Source organism: Corapipo altera, unplaced genomic scaffold (assembly GCF_003945725.1).
Source record: "Corapipo altera isolate COAL_440 unplaced genomic scaffold, ASM394572v1 61411, whole genome shotgun sequence".
NCBI lineage: Eukaryota > Metazoa > Chordata > Aves > Passeriformes > Pipridae > Corapipo > Corapipo altera.
In genome coordinates, this window is record NW_020884875.1 from 6,978,581 (window position 1) to 6,995,661 (window position 17,081).

Sequence of the window (17,081 nt, forward strand, 5' to 3'; positions counted from 1 at the left end):
TGAGATGCTAAATGCACAGTTTCTGAAAGCAGAAATTAATATGGAAGGCCACTTGCTTTTAAGCTCTAAAACAGCCCAGAGAGATATAAAAAACATCCACAAGGCAAAGAAGTTAACTCTTCATAGTCTTACCTAAGAATGTGTTTGATATATATTCTGAGACCTGATTGCCTGACCTGCTCATTTCAGATAGGTGGGTTAGCTCCCGGTTGAGCATTCTTTTAAACTGGAAAACAAAACAAAAAAAAGCATAAAGTCAGTGATTAAGATGTAGGTTAGGACAAGAAAATGCAATCAATTTATAACTGGGGAAAGGACATGATGTTATGAATATATACTACAGTAAGATAACTCTGAAGGTAGAAATCCATGTAACGTCGCTATACCTACCAACTTATTCATGGGTTGGACAACATCAGTCATCATTCTTAACCTCCTAAAATACACCACAGGGATTCAATGTCCTACTAGTAACTGAAAACTCTAAGATATACGTATACACACAAATAATGTTACTGTCTTTCCAATTTTTTTATTTTCATTTCAAAACTAAATACAAAGGTATTTATGTATAACCTGTTCGCTACCAGCTTTCTCATCATATTTCTAAATTAATCTATTTTTGCATTTTTTTGCAATTCATGTGGTAATATTTCAGTTTTATCTTACCTCTCCTCATTAATCTACTCAAATGTATTTGACAGCATTGCTCAAAACAACCAAAATATCATACTGATTTCCTACAAGCCAATATAAATAGATATATATGTTGTCTCTGACCTAAAATTATTATACCTGATTACCCCAATGATTTGACTTTAGAAAACTATATTCATCTCTATGAAACACTGGTGTAGAAAACACCCACCTGTGGAAACACCTTCCACTTCCCTCTAAGCTAGCAATTCACTCTAGGCACTTCATAGGGTATAAGTGGACACTAATATTCCAGGAAACGTATAATTGATTAAGTACTCATCACTGAGCCTCTCTTGATTCCTTTTAGACTCCAGGGTGAAATGATACACTGTGTCATTATGCTTGACAGGTTACTAGCATAATACAGCTCTTGCTATCCTAGATGCATTTTCACTGACTATAGCTCTGCGCTGATACAGTCAACAAAGAGAACTCAGCAATACTGTTAACAATTGCAACAACTCTTGCCAGTGCAAATTAGCATGCATCTGTCACTACTAAATTTTGCCTCCTATTGTGTCACCCTTTCATTTTGTTGTTAAGATTTCTTGGTCATCTTTTTTCTTAACAAAGCCAAATGATTTGTGCCATTTTTGGAATAATCTTTCACCTTGTTCAGCCAGTTATGAATATTTATTACATCAAGCAATAACTATCCTTAGTATACATACCTTAAAACATTCATCTATGTTGAAAACTGGTAATTTATAATTTATTCTTCTTCAAAGCAGATAAACCACTGGAGTAAACATCAACCACTGCCTTTCCATTCTACTGGAATTATCAAAGCCCTCTCTTCAAAGAGGTCTTGCATAGTGAAAGGTGTTATTTTCTTCAAAATATCTTTGTAACTCACCAATTACTGTATTGCTTACACTGTACAAAATAAAAATTACCTTTAATATAACACTCTAACCATTAGCCACTGCATTTTCCTGCCATCTTGACATGCCATCAGCTCAGGAAGTTCCAGAGCCACAAAGACTGAATCCTACTTTAGTCACAAGCCAAAGGCTCAGCTTTGATCTCAGATACAGTTGTGTGCTAGCAAGTGCTCAACACATGTCCGAAAATTAGGACCATACTGCAAATACAGCTACACACACTGTGAGCTACAGACCTACACATTCTGGACAAAAACAGTGTCAGCCTCTTTAGCAATGTTTAATGTTTGTCACCACCACCGTCAAATGTTGAAAAAAAGAAGCCAAGTTTGCCAAGCAGTAAAATGACTGGTCCAAAAATCCTAAGACCATTTTTAAAAGTCTATCTTTAAAATTTTAACACATTTAAGTCATGCTTGCACACTTTATCTTCTGTTCTCACAAAGGTGAGAAATGGAATTGAGGAAAAAACTGAAGATCTCATGGATTAGCTTGTCTCCAGATGGCATTCAGAAACTGTTGCTTCAGTATTTATTGTATAGATGTCCGCAGCAACTGGAAGGTACGTAACAGTCTTTTCTAATGCTGTGTTCCCCATTAGTTTGATACAAACCCTCATCTTCCCACCTTCCATCACCCCACAAGTCAGTAGAACATAAAAGCTCAACCATCTGCATGAGAACTGCAGAACAGTCTATGTTACTGCTGAACACGGGTGTACAGTAAAATAAGTCCCTCAGCTTCTGCAAGGCCCTCCTGCTAAGAGCAAATTCAATTGGAGAAGCCTTTGGCTTTGAAGAGCTGTAGCTGCGTGATTTCCTCATAGTCTTTCATATATTACTGACACCACAGCAACAAAACTTTGACATTTTTTTGCAATCTTCTGGACTAAGCAAAAGTTTAGAGAACTGTTCTGAATTTCTCATTATATGACAAAGCCTTACAGCCCTCATCACTACTGGATCAGATAAAGTTGTAGACCATATGCAGACCACAGTTCCTGATGCACAACAATAATGGGTCTTTGAGAACACTATAAAAACAGAAAACCAAACCAAAACCATAAGAGATAAACAGTGATCAAGATATTCAGGCATTTTTATTCGTTATACCCTGTTTCAGTATATCTGTATGTTACTTAATCCTCTGATTAATAACTTGCCTTTTAGGAAAAAAAAAATGCTCTTTCTAAGAAAAAAAACCCCAAAACCAAATCTCCCACTTTTTCCTGATTTTACCTATTTCTCAAAGATTTCAGTGGGCCCAAGTGCACCCATACATAGTTGCTCCTTCAATGATCCACATATTTATACAGCACTGCACAAGTATTTTATAATAAAATTCTGCCTCTGACATGGCTCCCACAAGATCCTATCGCCAGTCAGCGAAGTTTGTTACATCCATGAGCCAACACTTTTTCAGTCATCCAGCAGACACCCCTAGGTGCTTAAAAAAAGCACTTAAAAAAAGCACATAATTTGTCTTCCTGGAAACAACACTTTGCATGTTATTCAAAACAATTCAAACAAGACATGAAACCATCTTGTCCCTAATAGTAGTAAATCTTAAGGATAATATCTTAAATAAGAATTTTAAAAATCTGAATGCCATATACTTTCCCAGTTGATGAAAATAAATCAGAGTGATCCAAGCTCTTGTTATGAATAAACATTTACACCATGCACTTCAATTATGATAGTGTCAGCTCAGCATGGGGAGGAAGCAGAGGTTTTTGACTGATCTATGCATATATTGTATTCTTCCTCAGACAGAAAGATTTTCTGGCATTGATAGATTGGAAAAATGACATCCTTTTGGACTACCACACTCCTTGACTAGAGTCTTACTAATTCCCCCTAGAAATGGAGATACGCAGATATAAAATGTGCATTAATATACAGTTCTACACTGCTGAATACTGATGTCACAGCAACAAAGCCATAAAAAATTGTCTAAAAATATCCTAAAAATATTCTCTTAAGCAGAATTTGTAAAATTTCATTTGTTCCTATTGATGTTAGTGATTTTTATCTCAGTTGAGGTGTGTGGTGGGGGAGAGAGGATAAGAATGTGCAGAAACCTCAACACAGATACAGACAGAGCGTTCAAATAACTTTACAAGTCTCTCTGAAGTGACAAAAGTACATATGCAATTTTATCTCCATTTAAAATCCTAGGAAGTCTGTTGGAGTGAAAACTAATACATTAGAATAGAAGTGCACACATTGATGATAATGAACTGAGCTGAAGCCCAGTGTGTGCGTATCTCTGCTTATATATATTACTGCTGTCAACCTAGGATAAATATACGTCTTTTGGAAAAAATAAGGTACTTTTCTGATGGCAGCAAAGACATGCAAAAAAAAGAAAGACAAATATTTGCAGTAACCATTTTCCCATATGGCAGCAAGAGCACTGGTACATTTTTGGGAAGACTTCGCATGCATAGTATAAAGAAATTATCAATTCTAGATCTAACTAGAGTCAATACATGACATGAAAGAGTTTGGGCTGCATGCTTAATATATATAGGGGTTATATATATATAGGGGTTATTTACACCTAAGGACATTTTATAAATTTTGTATAAAGTTCTTGACTCAATAACAAAAAGTTTAAGTCAAACAATCAGCCAGCTGTATTGAGAAAGGAAGCACAAAGAACCACTCTCAGGGCAGATACCCTGTTCTGGTATTGTCTTTTCCATGCAGACCTTCTGTTCCTCAACAAAAACCTGCACTATCCGAAGGACTGTAAGAGGCTGTCACCACCACAGCCTACAGCACCAGTACTGAAGGCGAAGCTAGGGCTAACTAGGCAGTCCATGGACCAAAAAGCTCCATCTTGTCCTTCAGTCTGAGCATTAATCAAGCTCCAACTCCAGTGAAGGCTGAAACAAAAATGGTCAAGGGCAACTGAAGACTTTCACTGCACTGGTTCCCAAACCCACATGGCAACAGACCCCAGTTTCAACCTTTCTGGCTGCCTCTTTTCTAGGTAACATTTGTAAAAGCTTACATGAATAGAATACATCCATGAAACATTCATTCAATACTTGGAACATTCAACTTACATGACTGTATTTTATTTCTGAAACAAAAATTTTTTTAAAAGACATTTAACTCAAAAAAGAATAAACTATACTATTTTACTGGACTTAAAAAGTCTTGTATTCTACAATAAAACAAACAATGAATTCAAAATAGGTCAGCCTTACCAATTAATCTAAGGCTTCTGTCTATATTGTTTATCAGTGCAAAATTATCTTGGATTTTAGCAGTATTCCTAATACATAAACAAAATTCTTAATAGCTACAGATTTGCGTTAAAGCACTTCATGTGTTTAACTAATATGAAGGTCAGACACTAGTTTTTATACATAAGCTATGAGAGGCTAGCATTGGGATAATATCACTATCAAGAAAAAATACTCAACAAAAACAGAGGATAAATACTCCACATGACAGCCATTATCTGAAATAAAATTCACAGGAGATAAAGTACACCCTGAAGCATAGAGAAATATATGTATAATAAGGGATGTAAACATGTACAATGACCTCTGAGAATAAGATGTTTCAATCTTTAGAATTTCATAAATACTCTGAATGATTGTTTTGAATGTCACAAGAACCAGATCATCTTTTCTTCTCAAATTTTTCCTCTGTTTGTAGCGTGAATTCAAAAAGCACTGTACTAAAAGTGTGCTCAAGACCTACTTAGCTTCTTAACTAAAATCATTGTCTATAGACAGTATAGGACACTGCCTATACAAAGAATATTTTTTTGTCACCTGTGTACTCAATTACAGCTACCATGCTCTCTCTTGAACTTCAACTAGCAAAAAAAAGTCTCACAATTTAAAGGCTAAACAGTTAAGAGTGAACATTTAAATCAGTGATTGAATTTTTCCAATTTAGCAAGGAGAAATGTGAGAGCAGCTGTTTGGAAATGCAGGAAAGACCTTCTAGTAAATTAGAATAAATACCTCACCTTTTGCTTAATGCAAAGTGATTTCATCTTATTATTTTGGTAAACAAGAAAGAAATCCACCTAGCTAGCATAATGGTATTAATTTTTTTTAACAGATGACTGACCAAAATCTTTGCAAATATATTGTAACAAGTCAGCAGTAGCTGACAATGCTCACAATTGGACATAATCATCTAATGAGGGTTTTGCATTTCCACATTAAGAAATATATATCTAACATAAAACTAGCTATTGATACAAGAAAGCTTTAAGAGATTCAGTCATGTGTGAATATAATGTTTGTGTTATTTTCAGTAATTTAATTCAATACTTGCATTATTTACTCCAGGAGAAATCAGAATTTTCTTTAAAACCAGATGATTTGGTACAGTTATTGTACATCAAGCACAGGATGATGTTTCTTCTTTTTTTTTTTTTTTTTTAACAACTTGATAATGATTATAAGAGCAGCATAATTTTTTTAAGCACAAACATAATTTTTTACGGCCATAACAAAGCTCAAGTGTAGTTTTCTATTATGTGGATTTCAGTTCTGTGTGTTGACAGGTATATTGATTTGATTCCTTGGTGCTAAACTTTTCCATAAAAAGAGATAAAATCTTATTTAATTTCATTTTCTAATAGTACTATAGTTTCAAAGCTGCCCTACATAAAATGTAGATCAGTATTAGAAGTTGGTAATTTCCAGTGTTTTAATCAATAAGATGTCACACACACATAGGCTACCACAAAATGCTGTTGAAACATACTGTTCAAAATTTCACCTTTCTTCAGCTATTAAAATCAGTATGAGTCATGCATCCACCCAGTATCCTCAGTTTCTTTACTCATACCTTCTCCCATTGTAATGGTATCGCAGTTTTGAGGGGGTATTTTTTAAATCTTTTAATGTCTGGAAATACAGTTTTGTATCAACCTTAATCTGAAAGAAAAAAAATTCTTCTGAATTTCTATGGTTTTAGATTCAGTCTGATCATTCACTGAAGGAATGTTATTTTAAAAGTCCCAGCACAGTTCTAAGAGACTGTATACTGTGCAGTTAATTCTTCTTGCTGAACAAAGGCTTATCTCATTTTTTACTTTATGTTCCTAGTGTTCATAATCATATCACCCACAAATTACCATGTTATCCAGTGATCATGCAATGACATGCCACAAATAAAGGTTCTTAAAAGGTAAAAGAAAATCCTACCTTTATGTAGCCCCAAGAAACTGAGAGTAAATAGTTTGCCTCAGGCATTTTTGGTATTTGTTTCCTATGCTACCAATCTAAGGTAGTCAGTTCTTTTTTATCTGACACTGCGAAAGACTTCCAAGAATAAAGACTCCTTCTTTCCTAATTCTTTCTGCTGATCTTCAGGTTCTCAGCAACTGTGTGCACAGGAGGCATTCTGAAATGAAATCCAAACGTGTGGTCTTCCGATTGTAGAAATGCCATTTGTGAAACTCCAAGCATTCAGAGGCAACGTTAAAGACACATATTGTACAAGCTGAAGAAATTTCTGAAGAGCTAGGGCTATGTATATTTCCTGAACACCAGGACTTAATGAATAATGTATGTCAAGATGCTCGGCTGCTCAAAGACTTGCTCTATCAACAGCTACCAAATAAGGACCTGAAGAGGAAGCCACAGACAGTGGTAGTGATCCCTCCCATAGAGGCTAACTAGCAGCCAATAGTATGTCACCCTAAAAGATATAAATCCGTAGGGCTGGTGTCATGATGTATGGTAATTTCTCATCAACCAACGCTGGGGACTCTCCTGGGCACAGGATACGTTGCTGTTTTTTTTTTTTTTTTTCCACAGCAAATGCCCTTTATTAATGGCATCCCTGCCTACAGCATTCACATGCCATTCAAAACTAATCGGACTAAAGTCTTGTCAGTTCAGCAGCATTTAACACTCTCTTCAGCGGATGCACCATCCAAGCAGTTAAAATGAGCATTGTGTATATCCATGTGGATTGCCTAGTGGTTTTAATTTTTCATATGGAAGAAAATTATATTTTGAGGGTTTCTTAAGGGGGAAAAAATTCCCAAAACAAAATCAATAGAGCTATCTGGTTTCTTGAGCAGTCTGCAATGAAATTTTTTTTTGGCTTTTATGCCATCTAGATTAAAAACTGATCCACCTCAGACTACTGAGTGAGGCTTCTAGCTTCTACTGGTTTTTTATTTTAAGAGATAAAAGCAGTTCTTATTAAGCTAAGTAAGTCACATGTCCTACAACTCCCAATGAGTATTAAGCTTCCATGGAGATGTAAGAAGTGAGTTAATAGAGTCCTCAAATTCTCACTGTATTTCTTCAACTTTTGCTCTGCCTCAGCAGATTATTATAATCAATGACAGCTATACATCACAGAAAAAAAAAAAAAGGATTAACTGGAAGAGGAGTGTGTCAGTGAGCTGACTAAGGTATTAAACAAAATATCCCACCATCTGTCACTCAAGAGACCAAAACTTGAGAGGAGGAATACATTCTGCCCACAGCAGGAGTGTCGGAACTAGATGATCTTTAAAGTCCCTTCCAACCCAAGCCATTCTATGATTCTATGATTATCTTGCACCATTCTGTGCAACACACATGCACAACTGCAGCAAGTTTCTTAGTCTTTCTTGTATCAAAAGAAGGAGGAGTTTCCCAACATGACAATGGGCAAAGCCTAAGGACAAACTGAATGAGGTTCAGCGTTCAGCCTAACTCCATACTGCTGATTCAGTGGGAGATGCTGAGAACGGTCATAGGACAGGTTTTGGTTGAAACAGTCAGCAACACTAAGTGCTTGAAAAAGAACTGAACTTGTAAAAATCAATAGGGCAAAGTATGACATAAACAAATCTCATCCTTACAGGAGAGAAATCTATAGCAACTGAATACAATCAACAGATCAGCAGCACTTAATGTATTTTCATGTGGAAAGCATACTGTTTTCCTTAAAATAGATAACATAAAACATTTCTGACACATTTTCTATTTAAAATGCACAGTTACACTTGTTCTGGATCTATGCAGCCAGATGTATATTAAGATGTAAATTAAGTTTTGAAATTAAAACTGGAGTTACTAGAGACTCAGCATGACATTAAAGAAGCCAAAAGGTACTTCTGAAAAATATTTATCCTGATTCTTCCAGCTCAGCTTTGTAACACTGCATATAAATCCTGTCTGTGGCTCTTTAGCATTGTCTTCTGATCACCCAGAAGAGAGCACTGCTGCCACCTGCCCAGCATCAACACTGAGAACTGAAAATATGCTGCCTTTCTTCAGAAGGAAATTTCAAGAATGACTTAGAAAATGGTAAAATAATAGCCACTACCCTTTTGGCTGCTTTAGGAACGAAGCATGAACTATGAAAGTTTGGTTGCAATAGGCAGTATTAGCAGACATTGGAAAGCCAAGTTTTAAATTATTTTCTCTTACTTTGCTACTTTAACGGCTATTTCCTCCTTAAATATTAACAACTGTTCCCAGTAGTGCAGAACTTGATTCAGATAGGGAATATTTAAAATGGCTGGCATGTAAATTACACTAGCTGTTTAGCAAGTACTAAAACATCTTCAATTTTTTTATCCCTCACAAATGTATGAAACAAAAGCTGCAAGAGAAACAGCTTACTGAATTTGCTGAAGTATGATGTTATATACCTAGATCCTTTTGATGTAAAAACATGAAAAAATTTTCCTCCAGTGTACATATATGCTACAACAATTTATTCTAGTTGCATATTAATTATACTAATATTAGGAAGTTACACCTGATATTGGCTGCTTACTACTAATTTGTATGATTTTTTCAAGAACCACAGTCTCAACCTTGTAAAACTACCAACTGCTGTAATATAATTTAATTTTATGACTTCACTGTCTCAGAAAGCATGCACTCTGATTTTGGCTACATGTAGAAGTAGGACCTTGGACATTTGTACTTGGGAAAGTCACACCAGCACTGATTTACAGGAATCATTTTGGCTGATTTTCATGCTCAATTCCCAGACTGCAAAGAGTGAACAATTAGCTTTGGAGGAGGTTATGGTGAATAGCTGAGCGCACAGCAAATAGCTTCCACAAACTAAATACTGAGAGGAATTCAAGTTAAGAAAAACAAAAGTCAGAGATTCTTGTTTTTATACATACATACAGCTGTGAAGATAACCCAAGGGAAGAAGGGCATAATGACATTTTCTACAATGCTTCGAATCAAGCAAAGATTATGAAAATGAGAAACGTATAATTTGAAATTACATTAAGTGAATAATAATTCGAAAAAAAAAGGGGAAGTTTTTAATGAGCATGGTTGTGTGTTTTGAAATAATTAAGACAATGACCTTGAAATGCAGAAAGATTATAAAGTCACTTAATACCTTCAGCAAATGTTAGCTATTTATTATTTAATCAACGATCCTGGACAACTTTCTCCAAAAGAGTCACAAAAAGAGGTGGTAGAGATCCCAGGAGCTGTGATGTTCAACCATAGCACACTTTTAAAGACTGTAAAAATTTTAAGTTGTGCCATTTAAAATTTGCAAGCAGGATGGATGGGTAACTTCAGGCAACTTCACAAAACACCAGTTCTGAATATAATAACAGAAAAGCTGAAATACACAAATTCTACGTATTTGCTTGATAAAGAACCAAGACACAGGAGTGTAATTAATGCCTGCCAATATCATGTATGTATTTGAATGTGTAATATTCTTGTACTATTGTAGGGCATTTGATTTGTGACTGTAAAATATTCTGCAACAACTCTCTCAGTGTTGAGAGAGGACACATTAAATAGGTTAACACTGTGATTATAGACCCATATCTAATGATTATAAACAGGCTGACTTCATTTAATGGGACTGCTTTAAAACAAGTTCTGCAAGACTTGAAACTATTTTATGATACTCAATTTCTTCGCTGGTGTCTGAAATTAAGCCACTGTCATGAAAACTTCCAGAGAAGAGAAAAACTGGGGAGAGGGGTGGTTGATGGGATGAACCAAAATGTTCACACCATTCATGTAAACTACATTTCAAAGAATTTAACTGCAAAGATACCAGCAATAAGGAGAGTGGTACATGAGTACAAAATGGTGAACTACACTGAAGAAAGCAGAAACCCTGAAGACTTCAAAGAGTCTCAACAGGACATTTCATAGTGATACTGTCACTCCCAGAAATCTGAATCTTCTAGGATACTAAATAAAAGACAGATACTCTAAATCTCCCATTCTGCCAACACTAGTGATGGAACAGTGTACAAAGCTCTAGTGCCTCTGTTTTCTTAACTGCTGTCATGTACATTGTGTAGGAAAAAAAATTACAAATATTATTCAGGGGACAGAGAAATTTTTTTTGTAATAAAGAAAAACCTCAGGTTGTTTAACCTAAAACCCCACATCTAATGTGCAGAATTACGACAATGAGAAAACATAGCACAGCAGACCTGTTTCACTAGCACTGAGGAAGCAACAAGAAGCAATGGAAGACAGCTGAAACTGCCTAAAACTTACTGAGCTGAAACCAACTCATGATACGCACAAGACATAGGGAAGGCTAACGATATCTTGGGGTGCATAAGAAAGAGCACTGCCAGCAGGTCGAGGGAAATATCCTGCCCCTCTACTCAGCCCTCCTGTGGCCTCAGCTGGAGTGCTGTGTCCAGTTTTGGGCTCCTCAAGACAAGAGAGAGAGAGTGAGCTCCTGTCCAGGAGCAGGTTCAGCAGGATGCAACAAAGATGATTAAGAGACTGAAGTACCTCTTTTACAAGAAAAGGTTGAGGGAGCTGGGCCTGTTCAGCCTCAAGAAGAGACAGCTGAGAGGGGACCTCATCAGCATATATCGATATCTGAAGGGAGAGTACCAAGAGGACGGAATCAGGCTCTTCTTGTTGCTGCCAAGCAACAGGAAAAGAGGCAATGGGCAGAAACTGATGCATGGAAGTTCCACTTGATTATGAGGAAGAACCTCTTTACTGTGGAGGTGACCATGCACTGGAACAGACTGCCCAGAGAGGTGCTGGATTCTCCCTCACTGGAGATATTCAAGAACCACCTGGACACAATCCTGTGCAATGTGCTCTGGGATGACACTGTTTGAGTAGGGAGATGGGACGAGTGACCCACTGTTGTTGCTTCCAATCTGACCCATTCTGTGATTGGGTGATTCAGTTGCAGTACCTTCCTAACTATCTCATAGGAACTCCAGCAGAAACATACTTAGCTTGGAGGCTTGTTGCAGCTCTTCACTGCAGCCCCCTGGATTGACTATGAAGTTGCACTAGGAATCTTCAGAGACATGTCTGAGCATCAGTCCTGAATACAAGTGTGCTGGATGTAGTGCATATTGTCTAGTAAGCAGCAAAAAGTAAAGCAAAAAGGAAGACAGCTAAGGGTATCACCAGTTTTAGTTTTCAAAGTTGTATGCATTACAAACAAGAACAGATAGCCTGAAGAAATCTCATAAACCAAACGAAGAGCCTGTCTAAAAATATTAAAATACAGTGCCCATGCCAGGGTGTTAAAACTAGATAATCTTTAAGGTCCCTTCCAACCCAAACCTTTCTACATTTCTACAATTTTTAGGCTGACCTCCAGATACCAGGGAACAGTGATAATTATCCATGGCAAATTCAACTCCTACTTGTCACAAATACAGCACTGTTTTCACAGCATTACTGAACTCCATCGGGGCTTATGCTGGTACAGCAGAAAGTCTCTGCACAAAATTGAAAGTCTACTCAGTGATGGAAGATCAAAGCAGAAAAGAATGGTCCTTTTATCCAGCAAGCAAGGGCATGTGGATGGACTCAATTAAGCCAAAAACTAGAGTTGGTCTGGAGAAAGCAGCAGGACAGCTGGACAAGGAAACTCCACTGAATTAGCCAGCCTCACCAAACTTCTCTGCATAAGACTCCATGACTAGAAGAAAAAAAATGTAGAATTTAAGTAAAAAATCCCAAACAAACAATCAGGAGTTTTATGAATATGAGTAAATTGTTCCAGACGCAGGAATCAGCTGCCACACACCTAGTGAGCAGCAGGGGTGGAGACAAAGCTGGGTCTTGTGCTGATATAAAGAAGGCTTGAACTGGTGGCTGAAAACCGATACCTGTAATTGGAACGAATCCCCAATTCTTCTGAAGGAGCCTCAGTTTTAAGGATGCTAAAGGTAGCACAATTATACTGCTTTAAAAAGACTTCCTTGGCAGGTTCCTGCCTGTTAGAATTACATTTATTAAAAATTATGGAATAGCCTATGCTGTATCGTTTTTATTTTCCAGATCATTTTATTAGGGAATATATAATTCTTATGGATGAAATATGAGAATTTTCTGTTGCTAAACAGATTGAGATAAAAATGTTCTTCTGAACTATTTTAGGGTAAATATGTAGTAAAACTCAAGAGCTGAGTTATTTAATAAAGCTTCTTTATAATTTTAAATAAATTAAAAAAAGAAAAAGACTTTCTGGTAAATACATAATTCATTGTTTGTATTTACTGCCCTCTAGTGATAACAAAAGCATTAGCATGAATATACAAGATGATACTAAGTTTTTTTCAGACCATAAATCTCACAATGTGAGATTTTCAGCCGTACCAGAGCAGTGTCTTTAAAGGCATTCTCTACAACAGCAGTATTTTCAATAGACACCCCTGAGCAATTGCACAACCAACAAATTACTCCCTATTTCAACCCTTTGGGGTCAATCCTTTAAAACACAATATATACCAATCATTTTCTTGAAAGTTTTCCACATAACGATGGAGTACATATGTATATCATAGCCTCTAAAAACCACCTTGTAGTAAATGGAATTTAATTTCAAAAAATATTTAGCTAAATATTGGTAACTGACAGAATCAAATGCATAACCACAACCATATTATTTTGTCCATGAAACTACTACTGTGACCAGTATCTGACATAAACAAAAGGTTTTTCAAGTTTTGCCCTAAAAACAATGTTAAAAAAAACCTTTACATGGATACACATAGATATATAATCTCACATCACAAAACCCCATTATGTATCATGTCTTTAGAGATGTGTCAATATATGGATACAAACATACGATATGTTTGCATCACAACCAAATAAGCTATGAAACAACTTGGGAGCAATGACAACTAAACAGAAAAAGTAATGCTTCACTCTTTCCCCTTATCCTTGTGGTGGCTCAAACCACCACATTTTTCCACAAGGAAAAATGCATCCTGCTTCTCCACCTTCTCTTCTCCAGACAAAGTGAAGCAAGGACCCTAGGTGGAAATCTCAGTCTCAGATATGCACAGTTTGGCTTATATCCTATTCTACGTTTCATTGAGTTGCCACTTTGCCATACTTTGAGTACGGACATTTTCCAAACAATATATTGATACCCACTCCCCAGTTCCCAAAGTGTAGCCCTAGCCGAGGATGTTTTGCCAGGGCATCTAATATATAAAATTAGCAAGTTTTGCCCTAAGTGGAGTCTCAGGGCTACTCCTATGTTCCTCAGCAGTAAGCCCCTATCCTTAACAGACACTTGCACGTGCTCTACAGAAAACAAATAAGTAAAAATAATCTAACTCAAAAGATCAGCGTGATCCTCCTATATGTACCTCCTCTGCATGGCTATGCCTAGCTGAGTTCAGCTGTCCAGGGACTTTTAGTCCACAGGCATTTAAGAGAAGAAGAGTAAACTTATCAGAGGTACTCAATGACCTTACACTTCAATAATGCACCCAAAATTATGCTATACCAACACTGAAGGAATGCAGCTGTTAATAAATATATTGTGCCATAGAGATATATAATATATATATCATATATATAATTTATATCATCCACAGACAGATATAATATATATTGTGCCTCTCACAGCTGCAGCTAAACACCAATGTCCTGCAGCACAGAAATTTCAACAACTTGAACCTGCTACCTTATCTACTGAGAATGACTTTCGACAGCTTATTCGCATAAACAAGATTTATAAGCTACATCAAAGTTAACATCATGTAAGGATACTTGTATTTTGGGAGAACACAGTGTAGCTTAAAACTTTTCTAAGACTCCCTGTACTAAATACATAAAGGTATCCACACAAGAGAAACAACAAAGGTGATTTATTCTAATATCAAAATTCTCCCCTACAAAAGAGTACTTGATCATTTAAATATTGTGAAAAGAGAAATGTTTGATTTTTTCCCTAAAACTCATCTGTAGGAAATCCTGACAGTTTCCTTTCTACCAAGTGGAAAAGATATGGCTGTAAACATGTCTGACAGGTTTTTTTCTCCTTTTCCTACCTCATATAGTTTTGCCTAAGACATAGATATGTAATAAAAGGAATATAAAACTCAGAATCATCTGAATAACTTACTTCTATTTTTATATGTATATGCACCCTTCAAGTAAAAATGCACCCCATAAATACCTACCATAGCATGCTCACAAAAAAAGTTTATATCCATATTATGCATTTTTCCAGACAGCTATATCTAGCAAACGTGCAAACGGGTGCGATGCTTCATTCAGAAAGCTGCGATGGCACACTCATCCTAAGACTAATACAGCTATGCCAGTAAAAACTAAGGGTATTCCCATTTTCACACAGAAAGCTGGCTTGCTATGTAAGGACAAAAGACAGTTTCATAGGTATTGCTAGATTAATCTTTCTTCTCTTGTAACATGACATTCTTATTTTAATAAAGCATTCCTAGTGCAGACCTCACCAAAGTCAAGCTTTTACAGTTCATCAGAAATATTGTTGAATGGTTGTAATTCAATACTAAAAGAAATGAGTCTTTCAACTGTCTTTCTGCAGTTATGAAAAACAGCAATGATTCTGGAGACAAAAGCAGAGAATTGTGGACTGTGAAGTATGTACTAACATGGCAAAAAGCTCAGTATACACACTGTAGAGACCAACATTTAGAATGCAGACTGCCAGTTGTTTCATGCAATTTTGTTGGTTATGGCTACAGATCTTACTAAACCATGGCTGTTGTACTTCTTACTGAAGTGCACGTGATAGTATCATTTTTTTTTCAAGGAAGATTATTCACTAATACTCATTGCAATGTGTCCTTCCTACCTGTCATTTGATTATTTATTTAGATGCTCTAAAAATGCTCTGCATCTATGCAGATACACAAAATAATAAAGATCTATTCATCTGGAAGAGGAGAAACAACTAATCTCACCCATTACATATGCTTGTCTCATGCATACAGGGAAACAAACAAAAATTTCATGCTTTTTTTTGTCTGAGCACTTCACCTGAATGCCTCTAGGTCAAATTAAGCAAACAAGCACAAAACCCAAGTGGTTTTCAGTCCCACAGTCAGGTGTACTGTGAGGTTGGGTTTACATGTACACATGAGAGAGACGGAGACAAGATAACATAATTAGGCCAAAGGCAGCTCTGTAGTTTCCTGAATAGCATACTTATTACCAGCATGATTTAAATCCCTCTTACAAGAAGACTAAGTATTTGCATGAGGAAGCTCATGTTATATCCATGTTTCCTTACTCCTTGTCTATCGATACCAGTAACTTGCTTCTCATTCTACATACAAAATCTGAGCACCTTTCTGGGCTCTGTCTTCTTGTGTGTTGGTGACAGCTTATAGTGGGGTGCTGCTGCATTCAGATCATGCAGACCTGGTCTGAGCTCTACTCCATTGCTTGTGCTGGGTTTGTCAGCTGTGGATGACTGCACTACCCAGCCAGCAGTTAGCAGGGTCAGACCTGCCTATATTGGGAGGTGTTGGCCAAGTGTTGATAAGGACAAGTGACACATCCATGCCTCACTGTTCATCAGAGCAGAAGAGTTCCTCTGGGTTTGGTAACCTTGTTTAACCTTGTGCTGGAGCAGAGCAGTGAGCACTCAGTCTCAGCTGAGCAGCAACCAATAGCTGAGAGGTAGCTGAAGAAATGGACTGTTAGCATTCTCCATTTTTAGCTACTAATGTTTCCATGTAGCTCACCACCTGTAATACAGACAGGAAGGAGCATACAAAGGATCAGACTGGCTCAGGAGAGAACAACTACTGAAGGTCAGGAGATGCAGCTGGATGCCTGGTTCTTCCATGAGAGCAGACTTGCAGCGTCACTCTATTCTGTGTTTTGTTCCTTCCTACTCCACAGTGTGGGCTATGAGACAGGGGCATTAACCTAGAACCACTCTTGTGCTACAAGGCCCACAGCTTGCCAGCTCAGACCCCACTACAGAGCTACAGAGACAGTTTTGCACTAGTTTTTACTTAAGATAGCTACAAATCACTCAACTGCTACATCTGTTAGTCTCCAATACTATCATCACAAAAGTTGAAATAACTTTGTAGGAGCCTCTCACCTGGGTGAATTTCACTTCTTTTTATAAAATGAAATTAACAATAAAGCAAGCACCAAGGTTATCTCAAATCACACATACATATGAGTATAAACTTATGCATTTCTCATTACCATTGTAGAATTGGATTTCATGCGAGAGGCACCCTTTCAGTCATTCTCTAGGGTTAGTTTTTTTTCAA

General features: G+C 36.8%; 1 protein-coding gene across 7 annotated transcripts in view; it reads right to left on the minus strand.

Annotated features, from left to right (window-relative positions):
• The window catches only part of LOC113943298 (cAMP-specific 3',5'-cyclic phosphodiesterase 4D), a 387,554-nt gene that overhangs the window by 17,124 nt on the left and 353,349 nt on the right, over positions 1-17,081 (minus strand). For 5 of the 7 annotated variants that reach the window (XM_027634899.1, XM_027634900.1, XM_027634903.1 and 2 more), the window contains one exon: positions 133-226. In XM_027634899.1, the coding sequence (XP_027490700.1) occupies positions 133-226 (94 nt within the window). Of the gene's footprint in view, positions 1-132; positions 227-6,768; positions 7,917-11,424; positions 11,692-17,081 lie in introns of those variants that run through there. The other 2 variants (XM_027634904.1, XM_027634905.1) reach the window with 2 other exon arrangements.